We start from the raw sequence: 16,596 nt of genomic DNA on the forward strand, positions 1-16,596 counted from the left end.
TGTCTATATAAGGTCCCACATTTGACAGTGCATGTCCGTACAGACCGAGACATGTTTGTGTCGGGACACAGATCTGGGGAAGGGTACCAAAACATTTCTGCAGCATTGAAGGTCCCCAAGAACACAGTGGCCTCCATCATTCTTAAATGGAAGAAGTTTGGAACCACCAAGACTCTTCCTAGAGCTGGCCACCCGGCAAACGGAGCAATCGGGGAGAAGGGCCTTGGTCAGGGAGGTGACCAAGAACCCGGGGTCAAGGGGTCACTCTAATAGAGCTCCAGAGTTCCTCTGTGGAGATGGGAGAACCTTACAGAAGAACAACCATCTTAGCAGCACTACACCAATCAGGCCTTTATGGTAGAGTGGCCATACGGAAGCCACTCCTCAGTAAAAAGCACATGACAGTCTGCTTGGAGTTTGCCAAAAGGCATCTAAACAAGATTTTCTGGTCTGATGAAACCAAGATTGAACTCTTTGGCTTGAATGCCAAGCGTCACGTCTGGAGGAAACCTGGCACCATCCTTATAGTGAAGCATGGTGGTGGCAGCATCATGCTGTGGGAATGTTTTTCAGCGGTATGAGAGAAACTCCCCCCTATACAGGTGTGCCAAGTCAAGGGTTCTGAATACTTTCCGAATGCACTGTATGTACGTATATGTGTATGAAAACCACTTTGTACTACACAATACATCTCTCACACGTGTGTCTGCATCCTCTGCGTGTGTCTCTGATTGTAGTCCGTACCAGGAGGAGAGGAGTAGGAGAAGCGGGTGGAGGTCCCATACTTCCCCAGCAGAGTTTCTGGACCAGGACCTAGTCCTTGGACTGGCCCTGGTCCCACCCCTTGTCCAGTCGGGTACATCTCATAGGCTGGTCCTACTTCCGGGGGCGGGGCAAAGCCCATCCGATAGGTGGGGTACTTGGCGGGGTAGCCGTAGTTGTCATAGGTGAGCTGATTGTTGCTGTCCAATAGGGCGCAGTCTCCGGGGAATTCGCTGGTCTGTGAAGTGGGATGGGAGGGATGGGTGATGTTGGGTGGGGCTTGGCTCTGCCCAGCCCTAGTGAAGGTGTTGAACTGGGCGTAGTTAGTATGAGACATCCTGGACGGAGGTCGGGGGTCGTAGCACCCTGCCCGTGACCCCGGATTCCCCGGGACCCCTCCTGCCACCACCGCCCCACCAGGGCCCCCTGCTGGTCCACTGGAGGTAGCTCCTGTTGCTCCCCCCGGAGGGTTGGCGTTCCGGAACTCTCCCTGGTACAGCATAGAGCGGGACGACGGCCTGGCATCGTCGTGGGTGGTCGCGCGGACATTGTAGTAGCCGTTCGTTGGATCCTAAGAATAGAGATGATGAGGAAATAGTGAGATTTTTACATGGGTTAAAATTTGAGGTTTGAGCATTATTTGGGGTGTGAGCTAGTCATGTTTGATATGCTGTGTGTAAGTTGTGCATTGTACTGTCCTAAGGATAGAGGTGAGGCGATAGTGAGCTTTTTACAAGCTTACATGAGTGTTTAAATTTGAGATGAGAGCATATTTGAGGTGAGGTAGTCAATGTGATAATTTATGTGAAATGTTGTGTGTAAGTTGTGTATTGTGATTTCCTAAGGATAGTGAGCTTTTTACATGTGTTTACATTTGAGGTGTCAGCATATTTGAGGTGTAAGGTAGTCATTGTGATATTTTGTGTGATGTGTTTATGTGTATTGTGTTGTATACAGTCACCCATCTACACACAATAGCCCATAATGACAAAGTGAAAACTTGTTTTTAGAAATGTTTGCAAATTTATTGAAAATGAAATACAGAAATATCTAATTTTCAATAAATGTTAGAATCACATTTGGTGGCGATTACAGCTGTGAGTCTTTCTTGGTAAGTCTCTAAGAGCTTTGCAGACCTGGATTGTACAATATTTGCACATTATCATAAAAAAAAATATTCAAGCTCTGGCAAGTTCATTGTGGATCATTGCTAGACATTTTCTAGTCTTGCCATAGATTTTCAATCCGATTTAAGTCAAAACTGTAACTAGGCCACTCTTGAATATTCATTGCCGTCTTGGTAAGCAACTTCAGTGTATATTTGGCTTTGTGTTTTAGGTTATTGTCCTGCTGAAAGGTGAATTTGTCTCCTAGTGTCTGTTGGAAAGCAGAAGCAGGTTTTCCTTTAGGATTTTTCCTGTGCTTAGCTCTATTCCATTTCTTTTTATCCTAAAAAACTCCCTAGTCCTTGCCGATGACAAGCATACACATAACATGATGCAGCCAACACCATGTTTGAAAATATGAAGAGTGGTACTCAGTGATGTGTTGTGTTGGATTTGCCCCAAACATATAATTTTGTATTCAGGATTTCTTTGCCACATTTTTAGCAGTTTTACTTTCAAACAGGATGCATGTTTTGCAACATTTTTATTCTGTACAGGCTTCCTTTTCACACTGTCAATTAGGTAAGTATTGTGGAGTAATTACAATGTTGTTGATCCATCCTCAGGTTTCTCCTATCACTGCCATTCAACTCTGTAACTGTTTTAAAGTCACAACTGGCCTCATGGTGAAATCCCTGAGCGGTGTCCTTCCACTCTGGCAACTAAGTTAGGAAGGAAGCCTGTATCTTTGTAGTGACTGGGTGCATTGATACCCCATCCAAAGTCGAATTAATAACTTCACCTTGCTCAAAAGGATATTCAATGTCTGATCTTTTTTTTTTTAACGCGTCTACCAATAGGTGCCCTTCTTTGCAAGACATTGGAAAACCTCCCTGGTCTGATTGAATCTGTGTTTGAAATTCGCTGCTCAATTAAGGGACCTTACAGATAATTGAATGTGTGGGGAGATGAGGTAGTCATTCAAAAATCATGTTAAACACTATTATTGTGCACAGAGTGAGACCATACAACTTATTATGTGACGTGTTAAGCAAATTTTTCTTATTTCGGCTTGCCATAACAAAGGGGTTGAATCATACGTACTGACTCAAGATGTTTCAGCTTTTCATTTTTTATTAATTTGTAAACCTTTCTAAAAAAAAATATTCCACTTCGACATGATGGTGTATTGTGTGTAGGTCAGTGACAATTTTAAATTCCCGGCTGTAACACAACAAAATGTAGAAAACCTCAAAGGGTGTGGATACTTTCTGAAGGCACTGTACGTATGAGATGTTTGTTGTTTTGACATAGGTTGTATGAAGTGAGTAGCAGAGAGAGAGAGTTGCTCACCTTCAGTTCGTACTCCTCGCGGGTATCGAGCTCACTGCGCAGGTCCTGCTTCAGTTCCATATCGTCTTTGAACGGCTGAGTGGAGGGAGAGAGGGAGACAGAGGGCAGAAACTAAACCATCAAACAACAAAACACACACAGGGGGAGAGAGAGAAAGGAGGGAAGGAAGAGGAAAACAGAATATCAGGTTTTTCATATGATGAAGACAAAATAAATGTTATTTGATAAATATTTGTTGACTACAGTTCAAGATGTTATAGCCAGGGCTATGCAGCACATAAGGGGGAATTCAGTCAGTGGTTTGTTCTTAAACAGCAATTAAATGCTTCAGCGCCTTATAGCTTCTATAACACTTTCTGTCTTAAGGCTGCAATAGGTAACTTTTTGGGCGACCCAACCAAATTCACATAGAAATGTGAGTCATAGATCTGTCATTATCATCGAAAGCAAGAATAAGAAGCCGTAGATCAGTTCTATGTGTGCTATTTCTATGCTTCCCGTTCTTAAGTTTCATTTTTGCGTCTAACTTTCGCTTTTTGTAGTTTCAACCAGCTGAAATATAATATTTTTGGTTATGGAAAATATATTTCACAGCGGTTAGATGGCACAATGATTCTTTACACTATACTTGCTTGTTTTGTCACAGGGAATAGAGTGCTATTTGAGACACACCCTCAGCCTGTGAGAGGTCTTCAGGTAAAAGATAACATAAACCCTCTATCCATGTCTCCCTTATCCTTCATTTGATTGTTTTACTATAAAGTGTAAATGCACTTGAAATAAACAGAGACAGTAAAGAAAGGTTCAGGGCTGCACTTTGATTCCTTCAAGATGGTATAGCTGGCACGTTTTTTTTGGAGGAGACGCGCTTCTTTGTCAAAACAATTGCCCTTTAAAATAAAGTTTGATTTGTATTATAGAGGTGGGTGTTGTGGGGTACTCACGGAGTACATGGTTTTGACCATGCGTGTCGCCGTGGAAATGCTCCCTGACTCCTCCTCCAGACTGTGTGTCTCCTTGTTGACCGTCTCCACCTTGATGTCTGGCTTCCCCAGAGTGACCCCACGCCGACCTGGAACCCAAACAAGACAGAGGCTGCTGTCAAACACACCCGCACACATGCACGCATGCACACACACACACACACACACACACAAACACACACACACAAACATACAAACATATACAACAAAACACACCTACGCAATGACAGACATCTGGGCTGTATCAAAAGGCACCCTGAACAAAAATAGTACACTATATAGGGAATCAGGTGATTTTTGGGACACGTCCTATATGAATGACAGACACACAGACATGCACACACAGAGAGATGTTGCATGCAGAGGGCGTGGTAGCTGGTTGGTACAGTACTCACTGCCTTTTCGTTGGCGGTAGAGGAAGAAGGCCAGAGCCAGCAGAAAGATCAGGAGCAGGATGGAGGATCCAACTGTTCCACCAGCTATAATCCCCACCGGAACTATCTCTGTGCACAGAGACAAGAGAGACAGAGACACATGGTTATACCAACATGTAATGCTAACATACAGTATGCCATTTAGCAGACACTTTTATCCAAAGTAACTTACTTTTTAAGGATGTGGAGTGGAATTCCCTCCTCTTTATGTATTTTATTTAGATATCGATAGATACATACATGAATGAGAGGGGGAGATTAGTGTGGGAAACAGAGAGGAAAGGGGCAAGTGGTGGACCCGGGGATCGCCTCTTCGGGGGAGGTCGGATGGACTACTGCTAGACCAGATTCTGGCCTGAATCCAGCCAGCTTTACCTTTCTCCTCCAAGGTGATGATCATAGTCCCGGGTCCGAAGGCGTTCCAGGCGGTGCAGTTGTACGGAGAGTAGAAGTCAGACTGCATGACGTTGTTGATGGTGAGGGTGGAGAGGACAGCCCCTCCCTGGGAGTGAGGTTTACTCTGCTCCACCGTGTACCTCTCCAGCAGAGTCCCCTTCTCCTTCTCCCACACGTTCTCCTTCCACGCCCACACCTGTAAGGAATCAAACACACATGCGCGCACAACAATAAAAACTGTGAGTCAATGGAGAATAGAAAATCTGTCTACATAGCCATACTGTATATTCAAACACAACATATAAGTACTCATATAACCATACATACACCCCCCCCCCCACACACACACACACACACACACACACACACACACACACACACACACACACACACACACACACACACACACACACACACACACACACACACACACACACACACACACACACACTACATTGGGTTCCGTGTCTTTAACACAAACACACCCAAGGACACAGGCATGCCGACACACACACACCTGGTCGAGGCAGGTGTACACGAGCAATAGAGAGTCTAGCAGATGTTTCTACCGTAAATCTGCTGAAGTAGTAAAACTATTAAATGTGGAGAATAAATACATCAAATATGTTGTGCTAATGTACCTTTTAACCCCCCAAAAATGAAAAAGGCAAAGCGACTGGAGGAGGCAGAAAAAGAAATAAAAGATTTTGAAGTTATCCCCTCCTCTTCCCTCACTCCCCTTCTCCAGCCCCCTGTGTCCTTTCTCACAAGTACACAGCGCCATATTTCATAGGTCCTCTTTCTCTGCATTAAGTTAAAACTATAAATGTCGTATCACACTATATGCTCCAAGCACCCACTGGCTGTCACAAACGGCTCACTATTCCCTTTATAGTGCACTACTTTTGACAGTACTCTGGTCAAAAGTAGTGCACTATAAAGGGAATATGGTGCCATTTGGGATGCATCCACTAAAAGGCAGGAGTGGAGACTTTTTTAATAAAGCACAGATTTCTGTCATGTCTCTGCTGGTGTCGTGGATAATCGATACTGAAAGGTACAGAATTTTACTCTCCCCTTCACTCTCACATCATCCCCCTCTCACACCCCATGTTGTCAGTACAGCTCCTATTCATTCATTCACTCGCTCTTTTCACAAAGCCTTACAATTAATAGGAAATTATACCATTTACAAAGCATTTATAAGCATTTATAAATGCATATACATGAAAGTTATTATGAAGGGTTACAGATATTTCATAGGATATCTCACAGAGTTCACTTCACTCACAATCTTATCGGGTGGAGGGGTGCTGGCGATATAGCACTTGACCTCTCCTCTCTCCCCTCTCACTGTGTACTGCACTGGTTCGCTGGAGATGATGGGAGGGCCTGGGTGAGAGACAGACAGATACAGCTATTTCGACTCCACTTATGACAAAACAAGTGATAATGAGGGGAAATTTGTGGTAGACAAGGGGAACCTGATCCTATATCAGCACTCCTATTCTGAGACACTTTATGAATATGGACCCAAAAGTAGTAACAGCAGCAAGAGGGCAGTAATGTTAAAAGTAACACTGTATGTATGTGTGTGTCTGTGTGTGTTTGTGTGTGTACACTATACATGGCTGTACTGTAACTGACCGTTGACTATAAGATTGACCTCAGTCTCTCTCACTCCGATCCTGGGGACGATGGCCTTACACACATACTGGCCCGCGTCTGCCTGGTTCACGGACTTCAGGACCAGCTCCTCATTGTTACTAAGGACCTGAAAAGGACACATACAGGCACGCACACACGTACGGGAGGGAGATTAGATGGAACCGAGTTGCAAAGGGAGGGAGGAAGGGAGATATTTCATTCATGAAACATGTTGATTTTCTCAGCAGCAGGCTCCAATATATTTTTTTATTACAGTAGTTATAAAGCATTAATAAAATATTTAGGGCATAGGTTAGGAGTTCAACATTAGTTGGGTTGGGGGGGTTAGATTTAGGTTTGGGGAGAGTAAGAAGTTCAGGTGGGACAAGGATCAATGTAGTGCTGCTTTTATGGGTTTAGGGTATTTAAATTGGGCCGGTGGGCAATATTAACCTCAAATGTGATGAGTACCAGGACCGAAATATAAAGAGTACCAGCATCCAAAATGAGTTACATCTGGCACCTCTTTCAGTCCGTGTCAAGCACTGGTAGAATGGATATGGAGGTCCCGATATGGGTTTCAGGGTCCTGTATCGCAGCAGTGCTGGGGTCAATTCCATTTTAGTTCAGTCAATTGTGGAAGTAAAGTGAAATTGTTTCTCATGGACAAGCATTGCGAAAAATATGAATTAGAATTACTTACTGAATTGAATTAATTTAAATGGAATTGACCCCAATCCAGGATTTATAGCAGAGGATAGCTTCTCAGTTCTCACCATGTTAGATCCCTTCTTGGTCCAGGTGAGTGTGAGTGGAGGGTTTCCGGCCCACTTGCAGTTGAGTTTGGCGTCAAAGTCAATGTCCACTGTAATCGGAGTGAGCGCCCCCTTCAGGATAGGACCATCTGACAGACAGACAGACAGACAGACAGACAGACAGACAGACAGACAGACAGACAGACAGACAGACAGACAGACAGACAGACAGAGACAGACAGACAGACAGACAGACAGACAGACAGACAGACAGACAGACACAGACAGACAGACAGACAGACAGACAGACAGACAGACAGACAGACAGACAGACAGACACAGACAGACAGACAGACAGACAGACAGACAGACAGACAGACAGACAGACAGACAGACAGACAGACAGACAGACAGACAGACAGACAGACACAGTAGTTAAACAGGTATATAGAATAGAATATGTTCTTAACTGACTTGCCTATGCATTTCAATTAACAGGTGTGCCTTGTTAAAAGTTTATTTGTGACATTTCTTTCCTTCTTAATGCGTTTGAGAAAATCAGTTGTGTTGTGACAAGGTAGGGGTGGTTTACAGAAGATAGCCCTATTTGGTAAAAGACCAAGTTCATATTATGGCAAGAACAGCTCAAATAAGCAAAAATAAACGACAGACCATCATAACTTTAAGAGAAGGTCAGTCAATACGGAACATTTCAAGAACTTTGAAAGTTTCTTAAAGTGCAGTCGCAAAAACCATCAAGCGCTTTGATGAAACTGGCTCTCATGAGGACTGCCACAGGAAAGGAAGACCCAGAGATACCTCTGCTGCAGAGGATAAGTTCATTAAAGTAGGGATGCACGATATATCGGTGAACATATCGGAATCGGCCGATATTAGCTAAAAATGCCATCATCGGTATCGGCCCGATGTCTAGTTTAACGCCGATGTTAAAAACTGATGTCAAAGCTACCGTGCATACCTATATAACGTAGGTACAGGATGTAATGATGCCACATAAAATTTTGCGCTACACGTGCAACACAGCATTCCTAACCTAGCCCACAATGTCTGCTGTGTGGATCGAGCAGTCAACAAGTCGAGCAGTCATTTGAAAGAGTAAGACATTTTCAGTGAGACAACTTAATGGCGAAATCCATTAAAGCCAAGATAATGGAACTCATTGCCCTTGAAAATTAACCGTTCTCTGTCATGGGTGATGTTTGCGCAATTGGTAGTGTGTACCGGTGCTCAACTATTTTTCAGATGTTGCCCTACCGGAGATACACAGTAGTAGCTTCACTGCTATTAGCTTCATGATATACATACTATGGAACGCCGTTTGGGTCTTTGCGTATCAAAAAAGATACAGTAGCACTGTCAAAGCTGTACTAAAAAAAGTCTGTAAACAAGCAAACACCGGCCACGAACGATGTGTTTACAACACCGCGTTGGTAATAAAGCATCATTTGTTCGACCGCAACTTCCGGGTTAGCTAGCTTTAGCTTGGTACCTAGCTAGCACCAATACCATCAGCCTGAAATCAATGACCAGTAGAAACTGCAGTCATTTTCATTATTCTTAGCAATGATTTAGGAATCCTTGTGAGTAAGTATTAGCTAGGTTGCCACTTGTTTGTACGCCTATTGAAATTGAACTTTAGTTCATGAAAATAAATAGCTAGCCAGCTACTTAACCCTGTTGCCCAAAGCTAACGATATAAGCAGAGCTAGGTTCATCTGGCTCGTGAGGCTCGACCGGACTGGGTTATGTGTTGTGAAGCTAGACACAATAAGGATTAGGCACAATAGTGGAATTTGCGGGTTGCCTTCAAAATAAAAGCATGGCATTGACAGTGATGCAAATGAATACAAATATTAGAATAATGCCATACATTTATTTTGAAGGCTAACCGCAAAGTCCACTATTGTGGCTAATCATTATTGTGGCTAGCGTCACATAGATGGGTCCGACCACCATTAATCAAATAATAACTGACTTATAAATTAGGGTTATTCTAGACGATGACACCTAGCTATATAGTTAGCTAGCTAACTATAGCTACTGAAACAGATTATGTCGGTATGCTATGTTTTTGAGGAATAACTACATTGTTTATATCCATGAGCTAGCTAGCTTTTTTATGACCAGCACGGTAGGTGCGAGAGACAAGTGTTATTTGACGTGTATCTTTTTGGACACACAAAGACCCAAATGGCGTTCCATAGAAATCCTGGTTGAGAATGAAACGACTGAACAAATGAACAACGAAACAGCACAGCAAGTAAGTGAAATGTATAGGTTTTGATTATGTTTTACTGGTAATGGGGACATATGTAAATGCCAACAAAATAACTTTTTGGTCAGTGTGGTGTGTGTGTGTGTGTAACCTTTATTTAACTATGCAAGCCAATTAAGAACAAATTCTTATTTACAATGACGGCCCGGACGACGCTGGGTCAATTGTGCGCTGCTCTTTGGGACTCCCAATCACAGCCTGATGTGATACAGCCTGGATTCGAACCAGGGACTCTTGCACTGAGATGCAGTGCCTTAGACCGCTGCGTCCATGTGTGTCTGTTAACTACTTAACTGTACTAGAATGCTTAAAAGGCCGCAAAAAATTGTAATATCGGATATCAGTATCGGCCAAAAATGTCATATCGGTGCATCACTACATTAAATTTACCAGCTTCAGAAATTGCAGCCCAAATAAATGCTTCACAGAGTTCAAGTAACAGACACATCTCAACATCAACTGTTCAGAGGAGACTGCGTGAATCAGGCCTTCATGGCCAAATTGCTGCAAAGAAACCACTACTAAATGACACCAATAATAAGAAGAGACTTGCTTGGGCCAAGAAACACGAGCAATGGGCATTAGACCGGTGGAAATATGTTCTTTGGTCTGAACCGCCGTGTCTTTGTGAGACGCAGAGTAGGTGAACAGATGATCTCCGCATGTAGGTGTCGAAGCTAGAAGCAAAAGCATTTCGCTACACCCATAATAAAATCTGCTAATCACGTGTATGTGACCAATAAAATTGTATTTTATTTGTGTGGTTCCCACCGTGAAGCATGGAGGAGGTGTAATGGTGTGGGGGTGCTTTGCTGGTGACATTGTCTGCAGCAATACGCTATCCCATCTGGTTTGTGCTTAGTGGGACTGTCATTTGTTTTTCAACAGGACAATGACCCAGCACACCTCCAGGCTATTTGACCAAGAAGGAGAGTGATGGAGTGCTGCATCAGATGACCTGGCCTCCACAATCACCCAATTTTTTTTTCTATTTAACTACGCAAGTCAGTTAAAAACAAATTCTTATGTATAATGACGGCCTACCCCTGGCCGAACCCGGACGACGCTGGGCTAATTGTGCACCACCCTATGGGACTCCCAATCACGGCCAGATGTTATGCAGCCTGGATTCGAACCAGGTACTGCAGTGACGCCTCTTGCACTGAGATGCAGTGTCTTAGACCACAGCGCCACTCGGGAGCATGGTTTGGGATGAGATGGACCATGGGGGCTGAGATAAAATGTTGCTGTTTGAAAGCTAATTTACTGCAATTCTACAAATGGGGGGGGGGGGGGGGGGTCACGTGCCCTGCATGCCCTGGGATGGATGGACGGACGGACAGACAGATACAGTAGATAAGAAAGCAGATAAACAGACAACAGACTAATGTGTGGTCTCAGTCTTCTGTCTGTTTATCTGCTGTCTTAAGTGTATGGAGGTATGGAACTGTAAATGACAAGTCTAGGTGATGTGTTTGTTGGTCTTGATATGTAAATGTATGAGCTGTGGAAATGAATTTCCTCTTCAGAGGACAATAACATCTATCTAATAGTCAGACTCACAGTGTACATCGACCACGATGCTGAGGTTGGTGTGTCCCACAGCGTTGAACACAGAGCAGGAGACCGGCTCGGTGTGAAAGGAGTGGTCTACTGGGGTCACAAACACACTCTCCCTCGCCCCCTCCAGGAGAACACCACCCTTCGCCCACCTGAGAGAGACACAGGTGTCACATAGCCACACTGATCTTCACTACAGTACATGTTCACATAGCACAAACGCACACAAACAAATAACCTTTCACAAGTTGTATTCACTAGACACCAAATGGAAGAAAACAGAAACGGAAACGGGGAGGAACTACCTGAACTTGTCCAATATGAAATGCTTGTTTTTGGTTTACTGTTGCAAAATGTTTTACTACGTTTTGCTGATAGGGGAGAGTGGGGTAAGTTAAGCCAAATGGTTAGTTGAGCCACCCATTGTTTCTAGGAAACCATACACAGCATTTATAATTTAACCAAATATTTAGGAAGAGGTCATAATTTCATGGAGGTCCAAAAAACAGATTTTCACAAAGTCAAATAAATGTATTGTGTTATAGGTTTCATGAGGCTACAATCTAAACCAACGTAGATAGTTTTAATATTTTTTTGTACATCAGTTGGGGTCTCCATAAGCTAAAGTATGAGGTCCTAAATCTAGCATTAAAGTGTATCCTTGTAGCTGTGTTGGCTAATATAGTCAAAATGTTTGCATTTGGGTAAGTCGAGCCAATGGCCATGGAGTAAGTTGAGCCAATGGGAACCATACGCCATACAAATGAGGATGGCATCTTGTCAGTTTTATGCATAATATGCGTAACATGTATAGTACTTCTCCAATGTTTCATGCATATGAACTCAAGATAGTGCATTTGTATTGGTACAGAGCAGAAATCATCATGCCCCGTGTACGCCAAACGTAAAACCAGCAGGGGTCTAGGGGTCTGACGTTCTTGAGAGAGCAGCCAAGGAAGCGAGAGAAGGGAAGAAGTCCATTTGAGCAGCAGCAATGGATGAAATAAATTGACTGAATGAAACTCAAGAGTTACAATGACAAAAAAGAAAACAAACATGTGCCTGTGTGAAAGATGACATGGAGTCTGAGCTTGCCTAAACATATCGAGAATCTTGTTTTATGGACTTAGTCGGCCTCAACTAAAGAGAATTTGCCTACAAATTGGCACATTGAAACAACATCCCTGTCCCGAACAACTAGTCGCGAAATGGAAGAGTAAGTGATATTGAACAAAGAGATCTATATCTGAATGTAGGCATATATATTATTTACGATATACATTACAATAGGATAGGAGTAAAAAAAAAAAAAAAAAAGATAACTATTGTAAAATAGATTGTGGCTGTAAAATGTATATAGTACGTATAAGCTGGCAGTAGAAGCGTAAGTGTTGTTGTTCATTAGTTTACTCCAATTAGAGGAGGGGTAGTAGGGTTAGGGGAAAATAATAAAGCGAAACATATTTTTAAAAGATGTCTATATATACACAGCAGCAGTCAAGTTTGGACACGCCTACTCATTCAATGGTTTTTCTGAATTTTTTACTATTTTCTACAATGTAGAATATTAGTGAAGACATCAAAACTATGAAACAACACATATGGAATCATGTAGTAACCAAAAAAGTGTTAAACACATCGAAATACATTTGATATTTTAGCGTCTTCAAAGTAGCCACCCTTTGCCTTGATGACAGCTTGGGGGATTGGAAATGATTCAGACAATTACATTGATGGAAGCTACAATCTATCTGCAATATTAAAGCTGATCAACGCCCCCCCATTCCACGTCACAGGACAACATCACCCACTTACCCCGGCTCAACTCAGCCTGTCCCTTTGCTCAACTTACCCCATACCGAATGGCGGAACTAGAGTTTTATACATGGGGTGGCCAAGGCAAAGACCATGACAGAAAATGTGTGTGTAACCCTAACGTGGCATCTAAGGAGCATGAATGAATCCTATGATTGCTGATTAGAGGTAGAAGTGATAATTCACTTAACCCGGAGTTCTTCAATGTGGCAGATAGTGAGGTCCAAAAGGGTTACTTCACTAGAATTCTTTAACATACTATGAGTAGTCAATGTCTCTACCTCGGAACTGCACCTCAATTTCGCATGCACGCACGCACACACACACACACGCACACACATACACAAACGTACTGAAGAGACTTGGGTCACTGTTTTCATGAATATAATCTGAATCTATAAGTGTTGAACATCCAAAATATTTTCAGAAAATTAAGCTCAAGCACCAAGGAGATAAGATAGCATTTGTGTGTTACATAAATTGCATAGTTTATTTATATACAAAAAAACACTGCAATTTGACATACCAGGTATCAAGCAGAAATGGAATTGAAAAATAAAAATATTTTTTTTGCCCATCAAAATTACAAACATATCATATTTATGCTCATATATATTATGTTAACTAATAGCAAAGAAAAGTTTTGGAATTGTCCTAATCAAGACCTAATCAAATCTGTGTGACATGAAACCCTTTGGATTTATCATTTTAGAATGTCAGTGTACTAGCTAGTAGCTAGTACACAGTGCAGGTTTTAATCATGACCAGAGGGACCACCTAAGTGCCAAATTATCCTAGGTAGATTTAAAACAGCATAATTCTGCGGTTCTGGTGAGAACTGGCAAAATGTTTCACAAGCTCATCCATGTTGAGTTTGGGCCCTCCTTAACTCAACACGGGCCCTCCTTAACTCAACACTGAGAATTCCGAGGTGACTTGTCATCAACCGTTGTTGTCCTAAGGTGGGTTTTAATCAGTTTTAAAGCTGAGAAGCTTCTCTCATAAGAAGCACTGCTGACTGATGTAACAACTGAAATCTTACAAAGTCGAAATAGCTCATGGAAGACCTCTTTATAAGGTTCTAGAAACACAACAAAGTCAAGGAGAGTAGACGGTCTGTCCTTTCCACTTTTCTCTCTCCTATGGTCGCTTGGTTTGATGGACCTCAAATCTCATTCAAGAATGTTGTACTCTTTGCATTGAGAGACTGGACCCATTGCATTATCTTGCAGTTCTTCTTTGAAATACCCTCTACAGCTTAGCTGTGAGACTGTCAAGCACCTGATAAAAGATAGCTCTTTGGAAACTCTCACCATTTCTTTGGTCACAATTTTTCTGTGATTACAGTGCTCATCATCAATGAGTCGTGAAATCATAAGCTTGTTTTAGGCTCTTTTGCACATTGTTTGAACACTTATTTTGCAGTGCTCTGCAATCTCTTCAACCTCTTTCCATAGTAACCCTCACTTATGTAGTCCTGTAATGTGTCCGTAAGGGCACCTACTAGATCCACAGCCCTTGCTAGGTCAAGAGAGCTTGATTGGAGCATGTCAGAAAGACATTTGGCATCACCAAGCACTTTACAAAAGGTAACCAAAAGCCCTATGAAATGTAAATCTGAGAAAGAAGGCCCCTTGCATCCACTGATCTATCACCACTATTTTCAAGTGTGATATCCTGTAGCACTCTCAGAACTGCTGGAAGCCTGTCCCTCAGATTACGGCATGCTATGTATCTGCATGCCCACCTTACATCCGTAAGTCTCTGTAGTTCCCTGGGCTGCTGCTGTGGATACAGCTCTTTCTGAACTGCAAGCCACTTCAGATGAACGTTTGAGCCAGATACAAAGTAATAAAGCTTCTGCAGGAGAGAAAAAACAGTGAACTGCCTGTTTGTTAATGGAGCCAAAGGTCTAACGTTAACTTACACAGCGACTCAACTTTCGTAAAAGTTGTTCAGGAAACCTAAACCCGATGCTAAAACTTAAAACGCACTTCAAATATGATGCTTTCGCCAATCGTGAAAAGAGCTTGTGGAGCTGTGGAAATATTCTCTTCTTCTGTATTTTCTTCTTATTCTTCTGTATCTTGCAACCAACGTTAATATTCTCTCTTCCTCATCCTCAATTTGAAAAAATGCGCCGCAGAACGTCATAAATCTTCTTTCAACAAGAGGTGAAATGAAATGTCAATCAGCATCAAACTGCCAGTAGCGAATTACATTTTGGGGTGGCCAATCAGATGTCAGAGGTGTCAAGTGCCAACCCGGACACCCCTCTGGCTCCACCCCTGCCCATACCCAGGGTAAGTTGTGCCAAGACACAAGCTACAGTATGTTTTTAAAAGGGAGCAGGCTAGATGGCGGACTGAACAGCAATGTAGATCACCTCAAGATAAAAACGTAATATTCAATAGCGGTAAGTTAGACTAAATATTAGCACTTCACAAACTGGTTGGTTATAACCTTCAATCTGGATAACAACACAAAACAAATCATGAGACTATGTAAATGTAACAACACATGTTACGAAAACAAGCAACATCCAAACATGACGGAGAGTAAAACAGGGGAACTAATGCCGAAACAAAAACGTGACTTTTCTACAGACAATTTTTAAAAATTCACCACCGGGAATGGTAAAGGTCGAAACCGATCTGTTAAAATCAATAAATGACAAACTGGGCATACTTGAATTAGTCAGTAAGGATACAAAGGAGTTGAAGGCAAGCCTCAAGATGAGTGTCGAAAAAGCTGCGACATTGGAGAAAGATTCAAACAAGCTAAAAAGGGAGAGTCAATAAGATTGAAACCGATGACAATGAACTTAAAAAGGAGAACATATTTCTGAGAAAAGCCTTACTTGACTTACAGACTAGATCCATGAGAGAATCTGGTACTTACTGGTATCCAAGAGAAAGAAGGAGAAGTTCCTGAGGGTGTGGTTGGGGAGTTCCTCCTTACAGCGCTTCAGATCCCACGCGAAGCTGTCCATGAAATCACACTCGAATGTGTACACCGTTTCACACATAGAGGCGACTTTTTTTCAAGATAAAAACCTGGGTAAAAGACTTGGTGGCACGAAAAAAGGCATGAAGGATCAGTTCCCGAAGGAAAAACGTGTAGCTTAGTTATCTTTGTTTTCTGTATTATTTTAGTTAGGTCAGGGTGTGACATGGGGAATGTATGTGTTTTTGTATTGTCTAGGGGTTTGTATGTTTAATGGGGCAGTGTCGTGTATATGTAACGGTTGTCATAATCCTCCTCCTCCTCGGACGAGGAGAGGCGAGACGGATCGGACCAAAACGCAGAGTGGTTAGTGTTCATAATGATTTATTATGACGAAAATACTAAACACTGAATACAAAACAAATAAACGAAGTGCAGAAACCTATACAGTTCCGTGTGGTGAAAACACAAACACGGAAACAAACACCCACAAAACACACGTGAAACCCAGGCTGCCTAAGTATGATTCTCTATCAGGGACAA

General features: G+C 42.5%; 1 protein-coding gene across 1 annotated transcript in view; it reads right to left on the bottom strand.

The window, feature by feature from the left end:
• Positions 1-694: 694 nt before the first annotated feature.
• LOC120020302 (kin of IRRE-like protein 1) overlaps positions 695-16,596 on the bottom strand; it is a 77,739-nt gene continuing 61,837 nt past the window's right edge. The window contains exons 7-15 of the mRNA XM_038963869.1: positions 11,296-11,444; positions 7,458-7,585; positions 6,682-6,808; positions 6,326-6,426; positions 5,014-5,230; positions 4,600-4,707; positions 4,166-4,293; positions 3,222-3,296; positions 695-1,333 (exon numbers count right to left, since the gene is read on the bottom strand). Coding sequence (XP_038819797.1) covers positions 695-1,333; positions 3,222-3,296; positions 4,166-4,293; positions 4,600-4,707; positions 5,014-5,230; positions 6,326-6,426; positions 6,682-6,808; positions 7,458-7,585; positions 11,296-11,444 — 1,672 coding nt within the window. The remainder of the gene's footprint in view (positions 1,334-3,221; positions 3,297-4,165; positions 4,294-4,599; positions 4,708-5,013; positions 5,231-6,325; positions 6,427-6,681; positions 6,809-7,457; positions 7,586-11,295; positions 11,445-16,596) is intronic.

Source organism: Salvelinus namaycush, chromosome 25 (assembly GCF_016432855.1).
Source record: "Salvelinus namaycush isolate Seneca chromosome 25, SaNama_1.0, whole genome shotgun sequence".
NCBI lineage: Eukaryota > Metazoa > Chordata > Actinopteri > Salmoniformes > Salmonidae > Salvelinus > Salvelinus namaycush.